This window comes from Apteryx rowi, unplaced genomic scaffold (assembly GCF_003343035.1).
Source record: "Apteryx rowi isolate R43461 unplaced genomic scaffold, aptRow1 scaffold_1100, whole genome shotgun sequence".
Taxonomy (NCBI): Eukaryota; Metazoa; Chordata; class Aves; order Apterygiformes; family Apterygidae; genus Apteryx; species Apteryx rowi.
The window spans coordinates 38,822-62,973 of NW_020447310.1; the positions used below are offsets into that span (position 1 = coordinate 38,822).

The following is a 24,152-nucleotide window of genomic DNA, read 5'->3' on the forward strand; positions in this document are numbered from 1 at the left end:
TTAAACTTGAAGTGACACTGCAGTTGGCATTCACTGCAACTCTTAGAGTTGGTTCACAAAATTCATTATTTGTAATTTAAAAGCTCTTCTTGTTAAAGAAATCTGTAGCTGAAGGGTTTGTGTGTGTTTGGGGGGTAGCCCTGGTCAGAATGTTCCAAACTGCCTTGTCAGCTCTCAGCATTTGGAGCACTTTTTAAGGTTTCAAGTAAATCCTCTGCATGATCAGGAAAAAAAAAAAAAGCGTACATGAAACAAGAGAGTGTCTTTCAACGGAGTGCTAAGCTTGCTCTCACTCCGGGGTGCTGTTATTAGAGGATTTTAATGTTAGCTGATTAACAACCAGAGATGATCTCTTGAGCCCGAGATCCCTGATACGAATTGCAATGCTGTCTCTGTGCAGAGATCAGAGCGCGCCCTGTTCTTTGCTGCTCCAGAAGCTGCTCGCGCACATAATTGAAATTTTTAATAGGCAGCATCTGCTGAGGATTTTCGCTCGCTCGCTCGCTCCCTCCTGCCCCCTCTCCCCTAAATTACGGGACTTAAGGAAAACTTGGTGCTACGCTGCATACTGCCGGGAGGCTCCGAGATCTCCAGCACAGTCGCGGCTGACAATGGACGGTTTTCATTCGGATGCAAATTTCTCTTTGGCTGCGATTCAGGGGCAGCGCCCGCCCCTTTGGCAGCTCCTCCCTTGCCCTCCTTTCCTTTTGTGCTTTGTAAATAAGCCAGGAGCAAGTGCCTTTCACTGCGGCGCCGCAGCGGCCGGGGCTGGCGGGGAGTGGGGGCCGGGCCAGCGCGCCGGGCGGGCGACGGCGGGGCGCGCCCCGCTTGGCGGGGCCGGGCCGGGCCCGGGGCTGCCGCCGCGCTTTTTGTTGCCCGAAGGGGACGGTTCGCAGCTGCGGGAGTCTGGATTGAAAACCAGAGGCGCTCTCTAAAATGCATTTGTTTCAAGGGCTTTGTCTCTCTGGCGGTGGCGGCAGCAGGAGCGAAATCTGAGCGCTGTTTTAAGCTGGCTAGGCGCCTCTCCTAGGACGGACGTTGATTGCTTTTCTGTGAGGAAAGTTGCCCAATTAAAACCCTTTCAATAATTTGAGCTGCTTTTTTTTAATGCGGAATAAAAGTTTGGGTGGCTTTTTTTTTTCCTTCAGTCTTCCGGCTTAATATTTAAATAGTGTGACTATCGGTATGTCTGAGCACTGCGGAGCAAGAGACTCTTTGAGTAGTTGCGTATCAATCGTGTAGCCGGGCACCAACTTTACAGGTAAAAAATGAGTTGTTAGTGGTTGGAACTTGAGCTGGTAACCGGTTTTCCCTGAAAGGATAAAATGCGTTAGCAGCTTACAGCATATGAGTCTTGTAATGCTGGAGGCGCTCGGCTCGAGCCTTATTAAGATCACGAAAAGGCAGCGTGCTTCCCCTTGGGCGAGGGGGAGGCGGAGGGGGCCGCGGGGCGCGGAGCCGCGCTGACGCCTCTCTCTGCCTTTGCTTCCCCGCAGCCGGGCCCGAGCAGCCGCGGAGCCCACGCGGGCGGGCCGGAGCCACCGCCGCTCGCCGCCGCCTCGCAGCCGCGGGAGCCCTTCGCGCCCAGCCATGGCAGCGCCTTCCACCTGCCCGAGCCGCAGCACGCCGCCGCGCTCTACTACTCCAGCTCCACGCTGCCCGCGCCGCGGGTGAGCTCGCCGCTCTCCATGCAGCAGGTGGGCTCCCCTACCAAGCTCCAGCGCGGCGCCGCCGCCGAGGGCGCCGCCTACGGCATGGCGCAGCGCGGCTCCTCCCCCAAGCAGTCCCCCAGCCGCCTGGCCAAGTCCTACAGCACCAGCTCGCCCATCAACATCGTGGTCTCCTCGGCTGGCCTCTCGCCTTCCCCCGTCCGCGTGACCTCGCCGCCCACCATCCAGTCCAACATCTCCTCCTCTCCGATACATCAGCTAAGCTCCACCATTGGCACTTATGCTACTCTGTCTCCTACCAAACGCCTGGTTCACACGTCGGATCAGTACAGCAAGCACTCCCAGGAACTGTATGCCACCGCTACCCTGCAGAGACCCGGCTCCCTAGCAGGTAACTCGAGCCCGGCGCTCCACCCTCGGGCTTTACGGGTTTGCTGGCTGCGTGTAACGTTGTTCTAGTAGAGTGTTGTCCTCTTTGCATCGGGAATGTATTTTTTTGCAAGCAGCGAAAGGAAGATGCCTCGCTGAAAACTGTGCTGGCCTTTAAATAGACCTGCGTTTCAAATACATCTCAGAAGTTGTCTGGTGCAAACAGCCCATCTAAATAGCAGCCTTTCCAAATAAAGCGTTGTAATTCTGGGAGCGTTTGGGTTGAAATGATTGCTGATTGAGTAAGAAACATCAAGCAGTTAGGCAGATTAACGAATTTGGTGGGTTTGACAGAAAACCGATTTATGACAATTGTGGTTTTAATTCAATCRGTAGTAAGGGGGAAATCACACTTCCGGGGGAGGGAAGGCCCTCCCTCCCCCCCATTTTTTATTTTGATTCCTTTGATCTTTCTGATACTAGGTAAATCTTCTCTTTCAGAGGTTGAAGGACTTCAGGTTTCAGACACTGCGTTCCTTATTCTTATCCAGAGTTTTGATAGGGAATGTGTTACTATACTGAATGCTTTCTCTACTGTGATCAGAAGTTGAAAGCCTTGTACAGAGAATTGCTCTTTCCCAGATTTACAAGTACAGATGTTCAAGTGGTACATTTGACAAGTTTTGGATCACTTRGCAGAAACTTTTGGTGTACCAAATTCTACCAAGTTACAGGTAGCAGTTATTTGACCCTGAGTACTCAAGGGAATAAGCTGTTATAGCAGGTTTAATTTCTCTGAAACCACAGACTTTGAACAAACCCTGGAACTGAGATACTAATGTTCTGTTCTCTAGGGCATCTCTCTGCTAAGCTGAACATCTTTCAGTGGTGATTTTTTTGTTCTCAGAATTTCCAGTTTCATTGCTATAGTAACAGCTGCTATGCTCRTATGTTCTCTTGTCTGACATAAATAGATTTGAAGATAAATAGGATACATAAGGAGGTTTTGCTGTATTTATCAGGCAGGTACCCAAGTTTCTTACTGGAGTTAAAGCCCCTTCTCTACCTCCTTTCTCCTATCACCCATCCCCCTCACACACTCCAGCAGTCGTTGGCATCATATATAATTCTAGTGTAACGTGTCTAAAAATACAGATTAGATTAGCTGATAATAAAATATGGTCTCAATGTATCTCCTTATAAGAATGATTCAGAAACTTTTCTTAAAAAAGGGGGGATTGGAAAGCTTTCTTTATGTAACGCTATTTTTGAAGTTCAGAATGTGTAAAAACATGTCATCACTTGGGCTGCCTAAATGATGTCAAAGTAGACATCTCTGCACATTTTGATCACTTCTGTTGTAACATATTCGTTAATCCTTTCCGAAATTACAGAAATTTTATTCAGCAATTATATTAAGGTAACTTCTCCCCTCTGTAGTCATCGAGAAGTCACACCGTTGGCCACACAGTTAAATACTGCCTTTATGGAACAAAGCAGAAATGTCAAATTCCCAAAGACTTTGTATTTTAGGGATTTTTGCAACTTCATGCTGTAACAGAAGTTGTTTAAATAGGCATGGAGGGAACTGTCAGTATCAACAGAAAAGAGGGTAATTGTACTTAAAATTTATATTCCTGTGGGTATGAATTACCAGTATTCCCCTGATTTATCTTTGTTCTTGGATAGAAGTCTCTGCTTGTGGAAGTTTCTACAATCCTTAGTCCTTATCTCCTTTTATGCAATTTTAGCATTGGATTTTTTTTTTTTTTTTAATAAGACATCTTTTATAGCTCAGCAACATTAAAACTGTGATGATAGTTTAATTGAAGTTTGTTATGTAGGGCTTAAGAGCTGCCATAATGACTCTATAGTGTTAAATAGAGAAATTGTCCTATGCTAGACCCAAGTCATAAAGTGGATCTGGACCTTTTTAGGCTGGTTGGCCAGTAGTGGTTATATATGCACTCCTAATGGTGTTTTCTACTTTGATTTGAATAAAAGTTAAGAGACTGGCATTTTTTTTTTAATTTTCTCATATTTCTTTTAAATAAAAGCTCTTTATTGGACTTTTCCTACATTTTACGTGACTTAGGTGTTTCTCTCCCTACCTCCTCTTAGGACTCATTGTGACAAGTTGCTGGTCACTGGTTAGTCACTTGGGTTAAGCAAATGCTTATAGATTATATACCTTTAGGAAATTCCTAGTGTAATTTTGCTTGGATTTTAATGTGTGTGAGGGGGGAAAATAGTGATCAGTCATTTGATCTTGATAATAATTTTCTAAAAATTAAAGCAAAACTAACTTCCCCAAGTATTGTGCTGATCAGGAAGAAGGTAATGAGTTTCTGAGTTCCTGTATCTCATAGGGATTTTCTTTTAAGGTATGCCAGAAATTTCATTATCTTATTTTATAAGGAATGCAAGATTCCTGTAACTACAGTAAGTATTAAGTGATAGACATGCTAAGGTAGTATTGCTACTTTAAAAGAAAAATATTTCAAAGCAGAAGCAACAGTATGTTAGTAAATACTGTTTGGGTTTTTTTTTTTCCATAGTGGTGACATGCCTTTCAAGTAGTCCTTGAAGGGAGCTTTATCACGTGACCCATTCCTTCGCAGAAGTTTCCTATTGCAAATTTACTTTCATTATTTTCCATTAACATTCTGGAGCATGTTCATTATGGTCTCCCAATCATTCAGGAAGTTATATATTTGCAAATAGTGTTAAGTGTTAATTTGCAGAATGTTACTGGATTCACTGAGTCCAGTGGACTACTCACAGGGTTAAAATTACTGTATGCTTTAGAGTTCGACAGGATCAGATGTTATGGATGCTACTAAGGCAATCTTCATAACTTTATTTTCAACTTTTTTCTGTAGGCATTTTTGCTTGGAACAGTTTGTGGTTTTGAGCTTTAAGTATGGTATATTGTTACAGGAGTTTTCTGTTTGTTACTTTAGAAATCAAACCCGTTGGAGAATGAGAGCAAGCAACTGTATGTTGAAAAGATAATGTTCAATAAATGGGATTTTTGCTTGTTCACTACATCCTAAGATGTTTTTTGCTTTGGAGGAGGAGGAGGAGGAGTGGAGAATGGTTGTCACATTACACTGATTGATGGTTTGCCTTCTGTGATTAATGTGAAGTTGCATTGGTATGTATATGTCATCACAGGGATGCTGCTGCTCAAAGTAATCGTCCTTTTTTTCCCCCAGAAAGAAAAAATAAATATTTTGTAGTGATTACTGTGAATACAAATAATGTTTTTGTTTTAATTTCTTTTTTTGCATGATATTAGAAATTTGTATTGGAGCTAGTTTATGAATGCAATTGTGTCTCAAAGTGCTAAACTGAACAGTATCAGTACGAGGGTTAGATATTTGATAGATAAGACCTTTAAATGTGATTAGATTTTTTTCAGTTGTAATTGAAAATGCGCATGTCCTCAGAAATGTGTTATAGTCTTTTAGATATGCTTGAACTGTTACTGTTGCCAGGTGTGCATATGTATGTATATGTATGCACATGTGTATAAAGTGGGTCTTGTTATGATACAGTTGTTACATTTATTCTTAGTTTAGCTGCTTCATGCTATGATCTACAGTAACAGTTTTGGGAGGAATTTTCAGATCTGCACTGCTCTAAAATTTACTCTATAGACTGTTCAAATAGTGATCTTAATTCAGAATGCACAGTTTTGTAAATACCTTGTTGCAGCTGCCATGCGTGGACCAAGCTGCTGAGTGCTGCCACCAGCTCAGCCCATCCTGCTTAGAGTGAGAATTACGTAGGGCAGAAGAGTACCAGAAAATTGGGAAAACTTCTTCAGTAGGCAGGCCATCACACGGTTCTGTTCAGCTCACTATTCCTGTTCCTCTGAAGCAGCTCCTTTTGGCAAGAATCAGATACACAACACTAAAAGAGGAGTAGGTTTGATTAGGAAGAATAAGGAGAGAGGAGACAGTGAAAGCGTATTGTTGCAGTTGATGAGGTGTGACACAGGAGCAGCCACTGTGTTGCGGAGCTGCTCCTGCCTTCCTCCTCATCTTAGCTTCATCCATGCTTATAGAAGACTAGGCACACATTAGTCAACAGAAGGTAATTTTGTGCATTGCTTCGTTACAAGTAATCCTTAAAAGCTAAAAGGAAAATAAATACTATTGAAGACTGTATCATACTTTGTCATCTGTATTAAAAGGTTAGGTTTAAGAAATGAGTGTGAATATGAATCACTTTTTATAACATTAGGTGAAAATAATATTTTACAGCTATTTTTCATGTAATATGACATGTTCCATTGAAACAATGATTGAAACAGCCTCAGACAGTCCTGATATCACTTTTAAAAACATCAGTGCTTAGTCTCCTGTTTGCAAGCAGAATCTTCTTTCAGGTCTCTCTAAAATCAAAACGCAAAGCCTTGTCTTTTCTAAAATAGGACTGCTTGTGTGCATGTGTGTTATTACTATTACATTAACACTGGTTTATAAAAATGTGACGTGAGTTAATATATAAAATACGTTTTTAACACTTTATTGCGCAAAGAATTCTAAGTTTATCAGGATCTTAACTGGTTCCTTCTGCTCCTTCGTCTGTCTTGCCTTACTCTTCTCCCTCTTTACTTGGGACCTTCCTTTGCCCTTCCTCCTTCCATATGCCTTTCATTGCATATGACATGTTGAACCCTGGTTTCCTGTTGAGATTTATGGCAGGACTGCTGTTTAATGGTGAGTGTTGACATGTTTTAGCATTTTGGTGTATGATCATATGGGCACRGAACAGATCAGCTTATGTGACTATGTATGAGATAACTCTGAAATATATTGCCACTAGCATGGATTTAGATTTCCTTTAAATTGCATGAAAATACTGGATCACCTATATATCATTGGTTCATTGCCACCTTTAAAAAAAAAAAAATCTAATAAGTCTAGTAAATCATGCTGTGCTATGCATTTGTGCTAGAATGGCTGTATTATTGCTTGTGAGCATATATGCATTCACCCCTCTCTCTCATACCTCTACATGGGGAAGAAATAACTCTTGTAGCAGAGTTAGACACTATTCGAATCAATGCTAGTGCTAACGTGAGTTAAAATCATCTTCTCTGAGGGATATAAACTATATACAAGTAAAATTTTTTTTTAGACTGTAACAAAACCAAATTACCACCACTATTCCTCAGTTCTCAAGCATAGACAAGGTTTCTGATAAATTCACCAAGTGCATCATCATTCAGCTTCTGAGCAGAGCATTATAGATAGTGAAGGTACGAGCAAAGTGTTAACCCAAAGCCTAGGTAGATCTAAATCACCTCAGAATAAAAAGCTTTGTGTGATTTAAAATCACCTCCTGAGACACAGGGCTGAGCTAATAAAGCAGTCTAGGTGTGAAGTGCACTTGTACTTTGGACAAGTAAGGAAGGAGAATCATTGTTTTTTTGGATTTTTTTTGGTTTTAAGATAAAGGGTGAGGCTTGTAATATCAGTGTTTTATATATATATATATATATATATATATATATTTTTTTTTTTTTCCCCCAAAGAAAGGACACTCAGTTGTTTCCAGTAATTATTTTTCTTTTATTTTTGCAGAATCCTGTGAGTGTTTCTTTTGTTGGGAGAATAAAGTTGCTTCATTAATTTCAACCAAAATAGTTTTCAACTGATTTTTTTTTTCCAAGGTTTAGTTTGTTTTCATTAGCTGGAAATTTCCTATATCGGCCTGTCACAGCCTTTACACATGAGACATTGCTAATGCCCTTCCATTCTGGGACAGGCAGTACAGACCTGGAGTTTTTTCTGCTCCTTCTGCTCTTTTTTTGTTTTGAGACTCTTCATGTAAGCCAGCAAGACAAAACACAAGGAGGTTTTGAGGCCTCCTGAAATATTTCTTCATTATTTGCCCTGTCAGATATTAATCATTGTCTTATAATTAGGTATCCTTTATACATCTTCTCATGCTAAACTCTTTTATCCTTATTGTAATCTGGAGAGTAGAAGTGCTGATGATGGACTCAAAGTTGATACGAATATGCAGTGCAGTTCACCATTATTGTGCTGTCAATGTCACTTTGCTTTTCCTTTTCTTTGCCATTAATTCTACTCCCACCTATTCCTTCAGTGATAATTATGTTATTAATTGTAATGCCTAAAACATTTAAAGTGGTGGTCAAGTCCCCATTGAACAAGATATATGAAATGGACAGTCTTTAGCAATTAAGCAGAAGGAATAAGATTAATGTCTTTGAAGTATCCTATTATTGCCATGATTTTTGTTCCTATGTTTTTCAGATCCAGATTACATGAAATTGATTTGCTTGTGGAGAAAGGGCTGACTGACAAAGGGTCAGCTAAAGCAGCTACATCTACACTGATATGTTTTTGAGCCAGTGAACTTGAGCTTTGATTTACTCTGTCAGCAGATGTTACAAACATGTCTAAACTTGTGTCCTGTTCTATACTGACCATATACTTTCTTTTCACTTCTTTTTCTTGCTGTTGTAAATCATTGACTTACCTTCTGAATAGTCTTTCAAAGGGGGAAGAAATCAAATAAGTATTTCAAAATAGCAAGCCCTTAGGAAAAGAAAACTAGTCTGCAGCTTTGTTGAAAACAGATTCAGCTGGTATGAAATTTCAAGTAGTTTAACTGAATGACTGTGAGAAACTGAATAGCAGTGGCTTGTTTCCCGATTGTTTGGTGAATATTACATCAGCCAAAGATGCTTCTGATTAACATTCAAACCTTTGCTGCTGCTTGTAGCCACACAGCCTGGTGTGGAATTTCTGCCCTCTGATCTTGGACATTATCAGCACACCTAGAAGGACAGGATTGCAGTGTTATTCATAAACATGCAAGCCACTTGAAGGAAATTTTTAAGCATCAGGGCAAAGTTTAAACAGTCTGCGCTTATGTACCCTCTGAAAAAAAAAGTATGGAAAAGAAGCTGGCAAGAGACTATCAGAGAGGAATCAGTGCTCGTAGCAGAAAGGTGCTTAATCTCAGGATCTGAAATTCTTCTGTCAATTTTTCTTGGCTACTGACATTCCCACATTATATACAGTTGAAGAGCAGTGTTTTAGAAATCTAACTTTTTGAGACTTTTGTGTAGAGAAGTACAAATATATTAGCCAGTGTTGRCACTCAAATTCATGTAGCTTTTTCTTGCTTATGTTCATCCATATAACTTTTAGTACCTGAGATTACAGGAAGTTGGGGCCGTATGGACTGTGATATGCCCAAACTCTTGGGTCTTGCGGACATGTTAATTGGGCTGAGTCTTGGCTGTTCCTGTTACTACCCTGTTGTCCATCAGATCTGAATGATATCCTCATGTAACTGTTTTCTTTTTCAGTTGCCAAGTGTGTGATTCTGGGGCCTCCCAAGTGTCTTTGTCCTTAGACTCGCTTATTTGGAGTAGAAAAGAGTGCAGGTATATGGGATAGGGAGTACAGGGCAAGGTTCCCTTGAACTTGCACTTCTGATGCTCAGGCTTTAGTGGCGTGGGTGAAATTACCTGCTTGGGCTGTATGGTCCAAATTGGAATGAATGTGTTTGTCTTGCTTGTGCACTGGGCCAAGGATGCACATGTGCAAGCTGTAGCTTGTTCGTGGTCTGAAATCCCATTGCAAGGCCTTACGCAATCACCTGGAAGTGTTTGTCATGAAAGTCTAAATACATAGTCACAGGAATCTTCAGTCACTCTTACTTTTTATGTGTTTAAAGAAAATGAGGACATCCCCTTCATTTTTACTGTGGTGGAAAACCTCATCCTTTCTGGTCATTGTACACAAACTGTCTGTAGTAGCTGCAGTGTCTGAGGAGACCTAGAAAGTCAACATAGAAGTAGTCTGTTATGTAACAGTGGATTTGTTGGGAAACATAACAGCTTTTTGTTCTAGTGTACACACACTAGATTTCAAAGCAGTGGAAGTGCCTCAGATCACAAGTAAAGTGATTAATTATGGTAGGAAGAATTACTGCAAACAGGGGAGATGAGGAAAGTTCCCTTTATTTAAAGCAGAAAATTGGTGGGAAGCTCTTTGGAGCTACTAGTGCGGAGAGATGCTAAGTGTTCACAGGAGCTGTGGGAAATACATTAGCCCTCTGTGGTGACTGCCAGAAACTGCAGCGGCCCAAATTCTCTCTGTGACAGACTGTGGGAGATAAATGAGGTAATTTTGCTGTAACTGTGGGGCCAAACTTGAAGAYTGTCTAGATATGGACCCAGAATAGACAGAATACTTCTTGTTTCTATTCTAAGTGGTCTTACAGAGGGCAGAGAGAGACTGTCTAATGATAGCGAATTCATGGAACTGTATATTATTGTAAGTGGGTAGAAGCAAAAGTCGGAATTTAATATGCTGAAATCAGAAGGACCAAGTGATGACTAATCTCTCAATTATAAGGCATGGCATATGAAACTGCCAGTTGGATGACATAGATCTTATTAAGTACATCAAGTTGCAATTTGTAGTTTGTAACTGAAGAATAGAAAAGAGCCATATTAGTTTGAATACAAGTAGTCTTGAATCTCAGGTAACCTTCATTTTTCTAAGGAAAATTTTACATTCACTTCTGTATTTCTTTCTTGCACAGTGTGTGTTTTGCTGTACAGCCTTTGCCTCCCCCACCCCCTACCCAGGTGCAAGCCCATTCCTTTTATCAGATAGCCAGCTGTGCTGCTCTCAGGCAGTAAAGCCTTTTGATCATAGGACTAAAGTTATCTCTGGATTTAAACAGTGCTGCCTGGGAAGAAAGCAAGGGTGGAGAAGTAGCTGTGGCCCTCTGATACCAGGGAGCAGAAAGAAGCCTCTCCATTTGCATCCTGAAGGGGCCTTCCTCCGGTGYATGCCTTCCCTGAACCCTCCAGTTCAGCAGAGCTGCGGACATGTTTATGTGTGCTCACCAAAAGGTGCCACAAACTCTTCAAAGGCTTTGCATTAAAGTCCTTGTAGTTTGGTCTGCAAAGGAGGGTGAGCTGAATTCTTTCAGGATTTTTTTTCAGTGGGGAGGGGGTGGAGTGGGAGACAACCCTTCCCCTGTTTGGAGTTAATAGGCACTTAAGAAAGGGAGGACAAAGTAAAAGAATTACAGGCCAGCTAATGACAGTGCTTTGCTAGATATTACAAAGGAAGTTTATTGAAAGTGTAATGCAAGACACAAAGGTAAATGGATAATGGGATAATTTGCAACATGAGTTCACCAAAACCAGGTTACGTCAGAGTAACCTACTAACTGACCATTTCTGAGGTTATAATTAATGCCTTTATATTTCCTAGTAGGACTCCCAAGTAAAGCGTTTTCTGTAGGATTGCTTGGGAAATGCTTGCTTAACCTGGAGATGATGATGGATATTTTTGCAAGAATTGAGTTGGGCAAAGCCCTGGCCAAAGCAGAATTGACAGTTTGTCATTCTGCAAATAAAATTATTGGAAAGGAAGGATGCTGTTAGTGAAGTTCCTCAAAGAGAACTCTTCAGGCCACTTTAAAAATATTCTTTATATTTTATTATCTAGGTGAAAAAGAACAGGAATATGCAAGGAAACTTCCTGATAATGCAATATTAGGAAGCACTTTTCTGTAGAGAGGGTGATCAAATGCTGCATAGAAAGAATTTCACAGATCAGAGGGAAGCAACAGAAATGGAGTTGAGCTAATAGCTCAATTAATAGCTTCTTATAAATTAGGTTCTTTGGCTGAAAACAGGAGTGGGAAAAGACCTGGGTGACCTGCTTGACTACACTATGCCTGAGCCACCTATATGAGGATCATAACTGAATATTTTGTTGCCTCATTGCATAACAAGCAGGCTTGTTTTCATACAGCAGACTGCCTTTAGGGCTCTGACCAACCAGCCATGATGCATTTGGTGTGTATTGAGGAACTGTGTGCTAAGTAATGCTCTTAGTGTTCTTCCTTCCTAGCGAAGAATTGAAACTGGTAACCATTTTAAAACAAAAGATAGAGTGATTATTGAGGCATCACTGCACTTCTGACCACACTTCAAAGTTTCAAGGCTTATGTATTGAAATTTCACATTTCTCTCAGTTTTAAGTTGGAGTTCTTGTCCAGCTCATGTGTCATCCGTGTCTGTGTTGTCCCTCCAGTTGTATTCGACAGGAATCTGAAACCAGTGCTGAACCTAACTGAACAGTCGTCCTCAGATTGGTCTGATTTGTGTCCTGTCTTGCTTAAGATCCCATCCTGAGAGTTAGAGAATTCAGTAATTACTGTCTTACCCTGAAATCTTTTTCTCTGAAGTTTGTTGAGATTGTGATGGTAAATTATTTGCAAGTCCCTGCTTTTCTCAGTCTGCAGTAGGTTTCAGGAATGAAGACAATGAAGAACAGTGACTTATTCATTAGTTTAAAAAAAGAAAAAAATGAGTAAATTTGATTGATCAAGAACTTGCTGCTTTTGTAGAATCAGGCAAAACTTGATGCAGATATCTTCAGCTGGTCATATGATCTTGAAAGTATGGGTTTTACAGGTTAGGCAACCATTTGATATGGAAATGGTGCTGATTTGCATTTATAAATAATCAGGAACTAATTGTGGGACAGCTCAAAATCCCTCAAGTGTTTTCCACCTCTGGACTAAAGTGCATCACATTATTCTCATTGAAACACACTATTAAAGTCTCTATAGAAAGTAAACTTTTCCAGTGGTTTATTGCAAACTACTTGTGAACACATTTCGTACGTTCCTTGTGTTAGGTCTGGCTTCCTTTTGCCGCTGACCGCTCTCACCATTTGTCTCTTGCAGCATTTGTCACAGCAGATGCTTTTTAGCTTGGACTCTCTGATTGAGTGGCAGAACTCTTCCCACTTACAGTCCTTTCCTTGCCATGCTTTTCAGGGAGAATCTGAATCTGTGAGGTTAATGCCACATTGCAAAGCTTTTTTTTTTAATTTAATTTAAGTTTTTTTTTGTTTTTATGACTCTTAATGTTTTAAATAAGTTCCTGGGAAAATGTCTGTAACCATCCACTTCCTTTTTCACTTGCTATTTATTATGGAAGGACTTACATAAGACATTTTTCTGAGTTTTTGAAAGATTGATACTAAATGTTTAGCTATTATTGTTGTGATTGCTGTATTAATAAATATAATAGATATAATTAAAGAGTGAAAACTTTACCATTTTATGAGATATGAATTGTACAATGATTACTCCAGCGTAAGCTCTGCTTGTTGACCGCTTAAGCCACGCGATATCACTGTTAACGGTATTCCCTTTCTTTGTATCTACATTCAGCATTTCTTTCATTTAGAATAAACCTATTAGAATTGTTTTAAATTACAATGATTTTGATAATAGGTTACTCTTAAGTGTGTTAGCAGAGATCTTGATGTATATGTAATATGTGCAACCTAAAAATAACTTGAATAATACTATAACAATCTATTGAACAAAATGCTGTAGAAGTGGATAGTTCATGATCTAAGCTTTTTTACAGACATAACTAAATTCTTTAGTTAGATTGTATTCAAGTGTTTTTTAATGTATGAATTTAATAAAACCTCCATGTTTTCAGTCTCGTATTTTAAATGCAGTGAATTTCAAATGGGTAATGAAAATATGAGTACGTAGTATATTACTGAATGTCCAGAGAGATCTTCTGTCTCTTTCCCTCAATACTACATTCAATACAAAGATAAAACTGTTTCCCCTAGAATGTCGGAAAGACTTTTGCAGTGTTGTGTAGTGAACTCTACAAACTGGTGATTGCCAGCAAATGCTTACTGAGGAGAAAAAAGCCTCTGCGAGGAGAAAATGTTTAATATTCTTTTATGTCGAGTCATCTCTGACAGAACAAATACTATCCTATCTGATACTTTTATCCATTCTTCTAGTGAAATACAAGTTTGAGTACAAAGTATTTCGGGTAAAAATCTCCAAAAAGTAATATTGCTTACATGTCTAATAATAATAATAATATGCAGTCTCATTGTAAAATGAATTACAGAAAATAAGTTGCAGAAACGCTTCTGTTAGCAAACCCCAAATGGGGTGTCGTGTATTTCAGCTGCATATATCAGCGTCTGCAACATATATTTGCAAAAGAAATATATGCAATATTCAACATAAATTAACACTTTTTAAAAGATGCATAGCATGGTCAGGATTCATTGGAACCATTTCTTCGCGTTTTTGCTGTTAGCAGGAAAACTGCCTGTTGGATGGTACCCATGAATGATAGTGTGCTTAGATCCAAAAAATAAAAATAAAAAATCAGGTTGTCCAGTAAAAGCCAGTTGGGGAATATTGCAGTTGCATAGACTTGACACTTTGTTACCCAAGTGAGTTTTGTTTTCTGGTCTTACAGCTCCCGAAGTGCTACAGGGGGACTGTTTTCCCTTTTAGAACYGCTGTTCTGCAAAGTGCATTCACTAATCAATGCATTTTCTGTTGCCTGTCTTGAGACATTCATTTCTAGTTGGATTTAGGACTAGATACTCTTTCTGTCCTGTGAGTAGGAAGGGCTTGTTTTAGAACCATTCCCCCTTCCCCCTTTATTGAGTCTGGTGTGAAAACTTGCTCAGTTTAAGGCTGACTGAGCTGATGCTCAGTTTGGGGGAAGGGTTTTGAGCTGTTTGTTTTTACAGGCTGTGCTTTTCCACAGCGTTAAACCCTATCAGCAAGTGCAGTTTTTACAGGCAGGGCATTGGTGGAGTCGTGCCTGAGCTGCTTTGTTGGAAGCAGTAACACTTTTCAGCAGATCATTCTGGCTGCTGGAAGTGGTCTCTGACCTTGCACAGATCTGTGCATTTTTGGACGTCTGGACTATGCTGCTTCTTAGCAGGCACAACTAAGATATTGGAGAGTCTGTCCTGGTACGGCTTTGTGCCTCGGGGAGGAAGGAAGACCTAGCATCAGGGCATTACATACATGCTGTTGTTCCTTTAGATTTGCAGTTCTCGTTGAGGAGGTGTTGACTGTAGGGTTTTACTAAATATCCTGTAAAGTTTTCTGTCACTGAATATTTACTTCAGGAGTACGTCTTGCCAAATATCTTAGATTTCTTTCCTTCGCTTGCTGAGTTGAAAGTATTGCCACAGCACCTGCCTTAGCATAGAGCTCATGCTGCAAGGCAAGCTTTTTTACACTTCAAAACTTAAAACAAACTTTTAATTATCTTTGTTGTTTCGGGTTCTTTTTTTTTTCATTTTTGTTTTTTTTTCTTTAGTCTCATTTTTTCTAGTCTTTCTTTAGTCTGTTAAAACTTCAGAGAAGACCTCTTCTTATATAAAGGCTTAATATTATTTTCAGTTGTCACGGAGCAGTAGTTACCCAAAGAGCATATGCCCTGCTGCTTGGCAACATCATCCTATAGCTGAAGAACTCAACCTGCAGTCAAAATGGGCAGTGAGAAGGAAAGTTAGAAAAGGGAATTTGTGTCAGAGGATAACAAAATCTGGTCCAGTTCATGCATAATACTTTTCCCCTATTTTATGAAACTGGCAGGGTTGAGGGGGAGGGAAGAGGCATGGCTTAAGAGAAGGGAGAAAAAAAAAAGTGAACATTCAGGTATTAAAAAAGTAAATGAGGAAAAATATATAGTTTCTATCTTTTCTGCCTTGATGAAGGCAAGTTGTTGCTACTGTGTAGTAGTGGTTGGTTTGGGAGAGTTCTTTTTTTTGTTCTTTCTTCAGTGACATTTTCCTAGATCAGAAATGAAATGGGAATTATCTCCCTGAACTTGTCTGTCACATTTAATCCGCTGTTCCTTCCTGCCTATCTTTGCCTCTTATCTTTTTGCTCCCAGTCACACTTCTCTTCTTCCACTAACAATTTATTTTTGATAAAATTTTTTAAGCAGGTGAATGTTTTTGAACAGAATGAGGGCAGTAGCAGGAAAAAGAAAATGCTTGTGAGGGAGCACAAATGTATGGGGTGCGTGTGTGTGTGTGTGTGTGTGTGTGTGTGTTTTTTCTCTCCCTAAATTTGTACCAGTAAGGAATTAAAATAAGTGATACAGTATTTTGCAGCAAAAAAGCATTGCATGACTGAAAAAGTAAACATAGAAAACTGAAGAAATTACTTGTAGCTTTATTTCTTTTTTATTACATTATTCACTGAGGAATGCAATTTAATTTGTATGTATGGTTTAAAAAAAATTTAAATGGGATAAAATTTATCCTGAAACTTTATATAAGACATAGTGAGCTTTGTCAAGTGATTTTTAAAATTCAGTTTGGGATTTTTGGTTTTGGTTTATTTTGAAACCTTTATTTTTAGCACTGATGTGCAAAGTGCTTTTTCAGTGTCCCTTAAGCAGCCAAAGCCAGTCTCTTATGAGGAGGCTTTCTTAAGACTCTTAATCTGGTTAATGGACAGGTTCTGTCTGGGGAATTCCACAGTGAGAACCATTCTGCTGAATGTGACAATACCCTGCCAGTGAAACTGTTAATAGGTTTGCTTGTATGGCGGTAGTTTACAAGAAGCAACCTATACTGTATTTATACTACTGTAGAAATATTAACATATTTTGAATTGCTGCCATGATCTTTCAAAAAAAAATTTTTTTTCGTATGCTTAAGAATAGAAAAGAACTCACTTGTTACAGCTAAAGTTTTACTGTCTTTGGTTCTACCTTTAGCAAGTAGTGCACCTGAAGTCCCAAGCCATATACCCATCATATTATGCTTTACTCTTTAAATACAAAGCCTGAGGGAAAGCATTCTAAGATACTGGTAAGTGAGGAAAGTATGTCCTTTCGATTCTGGGGGCTTGTATACTATAGCATGTACTTGTTTTGTAATGATATTATATAGTGCAAACCAGGGATTCAAAAGTAAAACATCCATGTTTTTTTCTGGATATCCAGAGCTTAACATGAGTTGAAAGGCAACAGGTGTAATTTGGCAATTCAGTGATGGTATTATTTTCATCTTTATTCATGCAAACAGTCCTGAGTCATGGACAGAGTAATGTACTGAGAATGGAAAAAGAATATAAAGACAAGAGTTAGTCTAATTCTGAACTCTAGTTAGTTAATCTTTAATTCCCCTATTTGGGGAAAGAAAAACTTCAGGCCCAAATAAAATACATTCAGAGAGTGCATGTGTAGGTAATCGAAACAGCTAAGAAAACTGTATTTAAGAAAAAGCTGAACCCAGTTAAAAGGAATTTGCTCCAGGCTGTATTTTGGTTTTGGTTAATGCAGTTTGTTGGTATGCTAGAGGCACAAAGTGATATACTCAAGGTGTGCATTAGCGGGTACTGCCATATGGCCTGTCATGTCTTACTGGCTAATTTAACCATCTGTCATGTCTTGATAATTTGTATTCACTTTCCGTAGGTGGCTTCAGTAGGTTTTCTTCTCTTTGGTACCATGTTTTTCATCACACAATATTGGCATATTCCCATTATATGATTTTATTTCTTGATATTAAGTGTAGGAACATTTGTTGTAGATACTGTTGTAGATTGTTCTTTCCTGTCAGTTTAAGAAGATACATATATGCAGACAAGCATTTGGGAGAGGTTTCTGCATATATTTCTGGCAAAAAAAGTTTGTATTTTATCAAAAGTCCTCTCATGAATGCTTTTTCATCCCCCCCCCCCCCACACACACACTGTTTACTTCTCTCTAATTCTACACTTGGGTTCACATCAGCTTCTTTACTATGTAAGCTAAATCAAGTTAGTGTCTATAAAAGAGGTCTCATTACATCCGAGTTCAGAGTAGAAATSCTGTTGTAGAGAGCATGTTTATCTTTTCTTTCTCACATCATGCTTTTTCAGAATTACAAACTAAAAATGCAACTTACTTGGCTGACCTGATGTACTGTATGTTTTTTTATAAGGACAGTAACATTTCAGGACATGCATCCAAGAGACATGAAAGTCATGTTGCACAGGATTTTTGGCCCCACTGTGCCAGTTAAATCAAAAGTTCACTGAGTCCACTGAAAAGCATGCAACGTACCAAAGCTACAGAAAATGCTGTGATTCCTTTTTAGTTTCTGTCCCTGTAGTCTCATTGCTATTTCACTGATGGGCTTATTAAAATGTTACAATGGTGTGGATTTGTTGGTTTTGACCTGTAGTCCAAGGAAGACTCAGTGCAAATGAAAAGAGTAATGTTGTTGTTATATTTAGAATGAAAAGTATATACAGCCAGTTGTGGATAATCAGTCCTCTTTATTATGAAATCAAAGTAGAGTGTGTTGTGTTGTAGCCTGTTCAGAGCCCAGGTTTGATACTTAGAGCCTCAAGTAGCCACATATAATACCTGTTGAAATGTATGGAGTTATAACCAAGTTAAGTTAAACAGGGTAAGCATATTACCGATAAGTGTTTCTTATGGTAATATCATGATTTATGAGCTTCACCATCAGCTCGTATCTCATTAGTGATGTTTGTGTAACATAGACATAAGGAACCTGCTTAACAGGACTCGTGATTAATATAGATTTTGTGATGGAAGATTTCAAAATGAGGGGCTGAATGGTTTATCTGATCATGCCTGGATGGTTTTCTTCATGTTTATATGGTGACTTGCATATTGAATGATACTAATGAGCTCTTAAATCTCAGAGAGGAGGACAGTAACATGTGCTGTTGCTACTCTAGCTGTTCAGAGAGTATCATGAATTTGTAGGGCCCCTTCTTAGAGCTGTAGCAAGGCAGGATGACTTGTAGTAAAGGTTTCCAGAAGGGACACAAGTAAAGACTGTTCAGGCTTTATTAAGGCATATCTGACTGCTTGAATATCCGCTCATTTGAACAGATTTATTGAGTTTAGTTTATTAATGTGAAAAATGTTGCTGATAGAGTGGTTTACTCTGTTGACCTAAACTGCCAGATTAGCAGTGTCATTCAAATGTGTGTATTGTATTTATTTCTGTGGCAGCTTGCACAAGCTCTGAAGAAGCAATTGGGGATTATTTTGTGTATTTCACTCAAGTTACGCTTGTCTGGTAACAATTTTTTTTCTCCTTGTGAAAAGTAAGATTTTGTTAAAAAAAGAATATTTCCATAAGAAATAACCATTTCCCCATATTACTGAGAAACATCTCAATAATATTAGATTTTTCATTTGATGTTTTTCAATTGTTAAGGATGGAGATGATCTTTTTCGTTCAATAGATAGGAGTGCACTCTTCCTAAATTCTTTCTGTTAACCCTCTTGAATATAGGAAGAAAGTGAAGATTCTAGGAATGTGGTCTCTTCATTCAGTACAAAATCACAGCATGGTTGAGTTTGGCAGGGACCTCTGGAGATCGTCTAGTCCAGTGCCCCTGCTCAAGCAGGGTCACTTACAGCAGGCTACCCGGGACCTGTCCAGTTGGGTTTTGAATATCTCTAAGGATGGAGACTCCACAACCTCTCTGGGCAGCCTGTTCCAGTGCTCAGTCACCTGTACAGGAAAAAAGTTTTTCCTCATGTTCAGATGGAGCTTCCTGTGTTTCAGTTTGTGCCCGTTGCCTCTTTTCCTATTGCTGGGCACCACTGAAAAGAGTCTGGCCCCATCCTCTCTACACCCTCCCTTCAGGTATTTGTACGCATCGCTAAGATCCCCCTGAGCCCTCTTCTCTCCAGCCTGAACAGGCCCAGCTCTCTCAGCCTTTCCTCATAAGAGASATGCTCCAGTCCCCTAATCATCTTTGTAGCCCTTCGCTGGACTTGCTCCAGTAGTGCCACATCCCTCTTGTACTGGGGAGCCCAGAACTGGACACACTACTCCACATGTGGCCTCCCCAGAGCTGAGTAGAGGGGGAGGATCACCTCCCTCGCCCTGCTGGCAATGCTCTTCTTAATGCAGCCCAGGAGACCATTGGCCTTCTAGGCCACAAGGGCACATTGCTGGCTCAGTCAGCTTGTTGCCCACCATGACTCCCAGGCCCTTTTCTGCAGTAGGTCAGCCCCCAGCCTGTACTGGTGCAGGGGTTTATTCCTCCCCAGGTGCAGGACTTTGCACTTCCCTTTGAACTTCATGAGGTTCCTCTCTGCCCATTTCTCCAGCCTCTCGGGGTCCCTCTGGTGTATCWCAACCATCTGGTGTGTCAGCCACGCTCCCCGGTTGTGTGTCATCTGCAGACTTGCTGAGGGTGCCTTTGGTCCCTTCATCCAGGTCGTTACTGAAGATGTTAAACAGTTCTGGCCCTAGCATTGACCCCTGGGGGTCACCACTAGTGACTGGTCTCCAGCTGGATGTTGAGATACCATAAAAGTTCTGGAAAATAACTGGCCCCTTCTAGGTTGTCTTTCTTACTGTAATCTGATTTACCTGACTGGAGGCTCATGATATCCCCCTGGTGGAGCCCCACTACAAGGTCCCTTTTTACAAGCTCCACAGAGATGCAAAAGAAGGGGCATTCCACTTTCTGTCAGATATAAGCCTTAATTTGAGATTTCAGAAGATAAAGAAGACTTCCTTTTCTCTATTTTTTGTTATGGTTATTCAGTTTCTGTTTTAAAAAAAAGCGTGCCCTATTTTGATTTTGAATTTGTCTGGCTTCATTTTCGATACTTCTCTCAACTCTTTTAGAGCCCTTTAGTCTTCTCCATACATTCTGCTGTGATGCATCTCAGGCACTGCAATCAAATCATTTCTCAGTCTTTTGCCTAACTAAAGATTGGCCTATTTAAGGAATTAAGTGTGAAGTGGTTTCTTCAGCCCTGAAGTAATGGTTTGGCTCTCTTTGTTTTTCCATTTCTCTTAATCCAAAGGGGAAAAAAGCATCCCTTCTGCAGAACCTTGGTCATAAGAATTCTGTGTCTAGTCAGATGTTGAATACATTGTAATTACCAGCTTGCAAAACTGCAGATTTAATAATGAGTTATGTTTGAATTTGTTCGTGGACCTGTCTTGAATATGTTTGGTGCTCTATACTCTCCCAAGGGAATAATATTGTTGTTTGGGATGGGTGGGCCAGGGAGGAGGAATTACTCTGTTTTCAGAACCTGTGTGTGGCTTTGGTACGCACAACTGCTTTGGTTTCGAGAAGCCCAAAGGGGCACAGTGTTAGTGGTGGAGGAGGAGGGACTGTGGCTGGTTAAGAACAGGGTTTGGACACATGCAGCTTGGGGTAAGCTCTAGATTCCTGATGGCATGAGGTTTAGGGAGAACCTTCTGAGTGCAGCAAGCGTCCCTGAATGCTGGAATGTTAATGGGCCTTGGTAATCCAGTGTTTTATTACCTCCTGGTGGTAGATTAATTGTTTCTTTTCCATTCTGACCTTGTTGTTTTTCTGGACCTCTTTGACCTTGGGACTGCATTAACGCAAGTTGTTCTGAAGCAAACCATACCTGTCAACTTGCAGCTTCAGGTAGTAAAGAAAGTAGCTCTTTGCAGCTAACCCAAGATGCAGGCAGGAGGCGTTATACCTGTCCCCTTTCTTAGCAGCATCAATTCCCTGGGTGCATTTCACAACCTTTGTATTGCTCAATTATCCTAACAATTTTGCCAATGTTTTCTCAAGTATCAGCAGGATATGGCAGAGGGACTGTCTCAGTGTATAGCTGAGGTGTAGGATGCAGTTTTCTGAAATCCATCATGCACCCTTTTAAAACAAAAGTCTTTAACAGTATAAAAATCTGCAAGACTTTTGTTGACCTCAACCTTCCGGAAAATTAGTGTGGTCTTCATTASATATGATATAGCACCAGCAACAGAATTAACTATCTCCTTGCTCCCAATAGCTATTGGTTAGTTGATTTTAATACTTAAATAAAGCATGCAGTAAAACCCTTTTGTTCCTAAGTTGAGACTCTGATAAATCAATATACAAAACAATTATAAGAGCAATGATAAAGAGAAGATTTTAACTGAAAACAGAACTTGCTATTCCAGCTTTTGAAATACTATCTTATAGAAATATTAAAAATGGTGTTGATATTCCATCTTTTTAAAAATTTTATGAATCTTTTTTCTAAATTTAAGAACTGTAAAGGGTGCTAATATTTCCTGTTTAAATACTGATATCTCAGTATTTGGAAATAGCATAGTAAAATTGCATATTGAGTCCTGTAGAAAAGTATTAGTTTTCTATTTGAAACTAAATGTGTTCAAGGGACATGCTTTAGAAAGTACATATTTCTTTTTAGAGTACTTATTTCTTTATTGAGTAGTTTTATATTATTATTTGCTATGATTTGACAAATCATTAACCCATTAAAATGACTCAGAGACAAATATGCATGGTAAGATGCATCAGCTTTGCAGTTGAAAAGCTGTTCATCAGTTGATCAGTAGTTCATCTGTGGAAAAATCTACATATTTGTCCAAAGATGACAGCATGTAACTGTTGCTGTAACAATCACATAATACAAAGGGAGAAATACTGTCATGGTTGGTATTTTGATAACTTTAATTTCTGAGACTGAGAATGGTTATATTTTTTAAACAAAAATATTTTACTCATCTGCTGGAATCTTTGTTTCCCTGATACCTTATGGACAGAATGGCAGTTACTGCCTAATAGTTGGAACTCTCACAATCTTACAAGTCAGGTAGCTTCAGGGTATTTCTAGATTGCCACTTAGCTGATTCGTGACTTTGGCCAAGTTGTGTCTATTTTCTTCTACTGTTTGCCATACCTTCCTTGACTTGTTTGATTGAACTGCAATGTGTTTTGGGCAAGAGGTTTCTCTTGTTACATATAAGCTTATTGTTCAGTACAATAGTGTGCTAGTCTTGATTGTATCTGCAGTATGCAAATAAACTCTATTGTGTTTTTAAAAGTAAACTTGTATTAATACTTGCAGATTTGGAACTGTCGGTAGAGCATGAAAGAGGTTCAGTTAAGCCCTCCTCACCAGATGTCTAGCCTAACTATTTGAGAGCATGTTAATATTTGGGTTATGCTAACAGTCAATTCAATGGGAAAAATACATTATTTCATTGGAGGCAGGATTAGGGGGAAAATCCATTACTCCAAAGAGCATTGTTAATTCGTAAATGCACAAAAGAGTCATAGTACTTGAAGAAGGAGGCATAGTTCTTTATTTTGTAGCAAGTTTGTTTTTCTCATGTGCACTGTTGCCTAAAATGTTGTCTCAGTTTTTCACTTCTTTTTTTTTTTTCCTTGAATACAGATTGAACCAAGTACAATGTGAAGCAGCTCATGCAGAAATTTGGACATAAGCATAATAGGTTGAATTTTAGGCTGATCTGAAGAATACTAGATTTTGGTAGAGCTGCTCAGCTGTTTGAGGAATCAGTCTCAAAGATGCTGGGTTAAAGAGCATTTCGAAAATGTGGACCATGCAGAGTTTAATTCTGTAATGGTCGTATGAACTTCCTAGATAATTGCAGTAGTTATAAATAAAATGTATAACTGGGATTCTTGGCAGGGGAACAACAGAATTACTCACAGTAGCTGTGCCAATGGCAAGCCAGTTTGAAAAGCGCTTGATGGGAACATGTACAAATAGAATATTCCACTTAAGCACACACGAGTGTTGAATAATTTGGAAGAAAGCATAAATATGGCACAAGCAGATTAGAAGGTCAGAAACTGAAGAAACTATTCCTTTCCTCTAGACAACCTCTATTAAAATTTAAGTAACTTCGTGTCTTTTTCTCATTTCTGTTCTTTTGTTTGTATCACATACCACTTTATATCTAGGCTTTCCATTATAAAAATATTTAGTGTTTCTTTATGCAGCAAAGTCCCTGTCAATGCAATAAGTGTGGTAGCAATTTTCTGCAGGCGTGACGACACAATTTGAGCAGCACAAGCAAAGCTAATAGAACTCTGCCCACATCCAGCAGTTTAATCTTAGCAAGTATCAGCAAGGGATGTGATAGATGCATCTTTGATGATTGCTTTTCTAAACATTTAAATAGCATGTTAACACTTTACAAAGGTCTGGCCTATACCATAAAGTGTTACTAGAATAGTTGCTTGCTTCTTGTTTTAAAAATGTTTCTATGGCTTCCCCATGACAAACCTTGGGAATCTTGCAAACGGACCACAGAACWGAAGTACCCAAGTTACTAATGTGACAAAGTGATTCAAGTGACAAGACTAATCATAGCTGGAAATATACATGTCTCTCTCTTTTAATATAATGATAGAAAATATTATTTTAATAGTAGAATAAAAATATTTTAATAAAATTCCAGCTGATCTTGTTGTTTGAAAAAA

At 39.4% G+C, this 24,152-nt stretch overlaps 1 protein-coding gene across 1 annotated transcript in view; it reads left to right on the forward strand.

The window, feature by feature from the left end:
* LOC112970994 (catenin delta-2-like) overlaps nucleotides 1–24,152 on the forward strand; it is an 84,344-nt gene that overhangs the window by 38,186 nt on the left and 22,006 nt on the right. Inside the window, exon 5 of the mRNA XM_026075989.1 lies at nucleotides 1,497–2,061. Coding sequence (XP_025931774.1) covers nucleotides 1,497–2,061 — 565 coding nt within the window. The remainder of the gene's footprint in view (nucleotides 1–1,496; nucleotides 2,062–24,152) is intronic.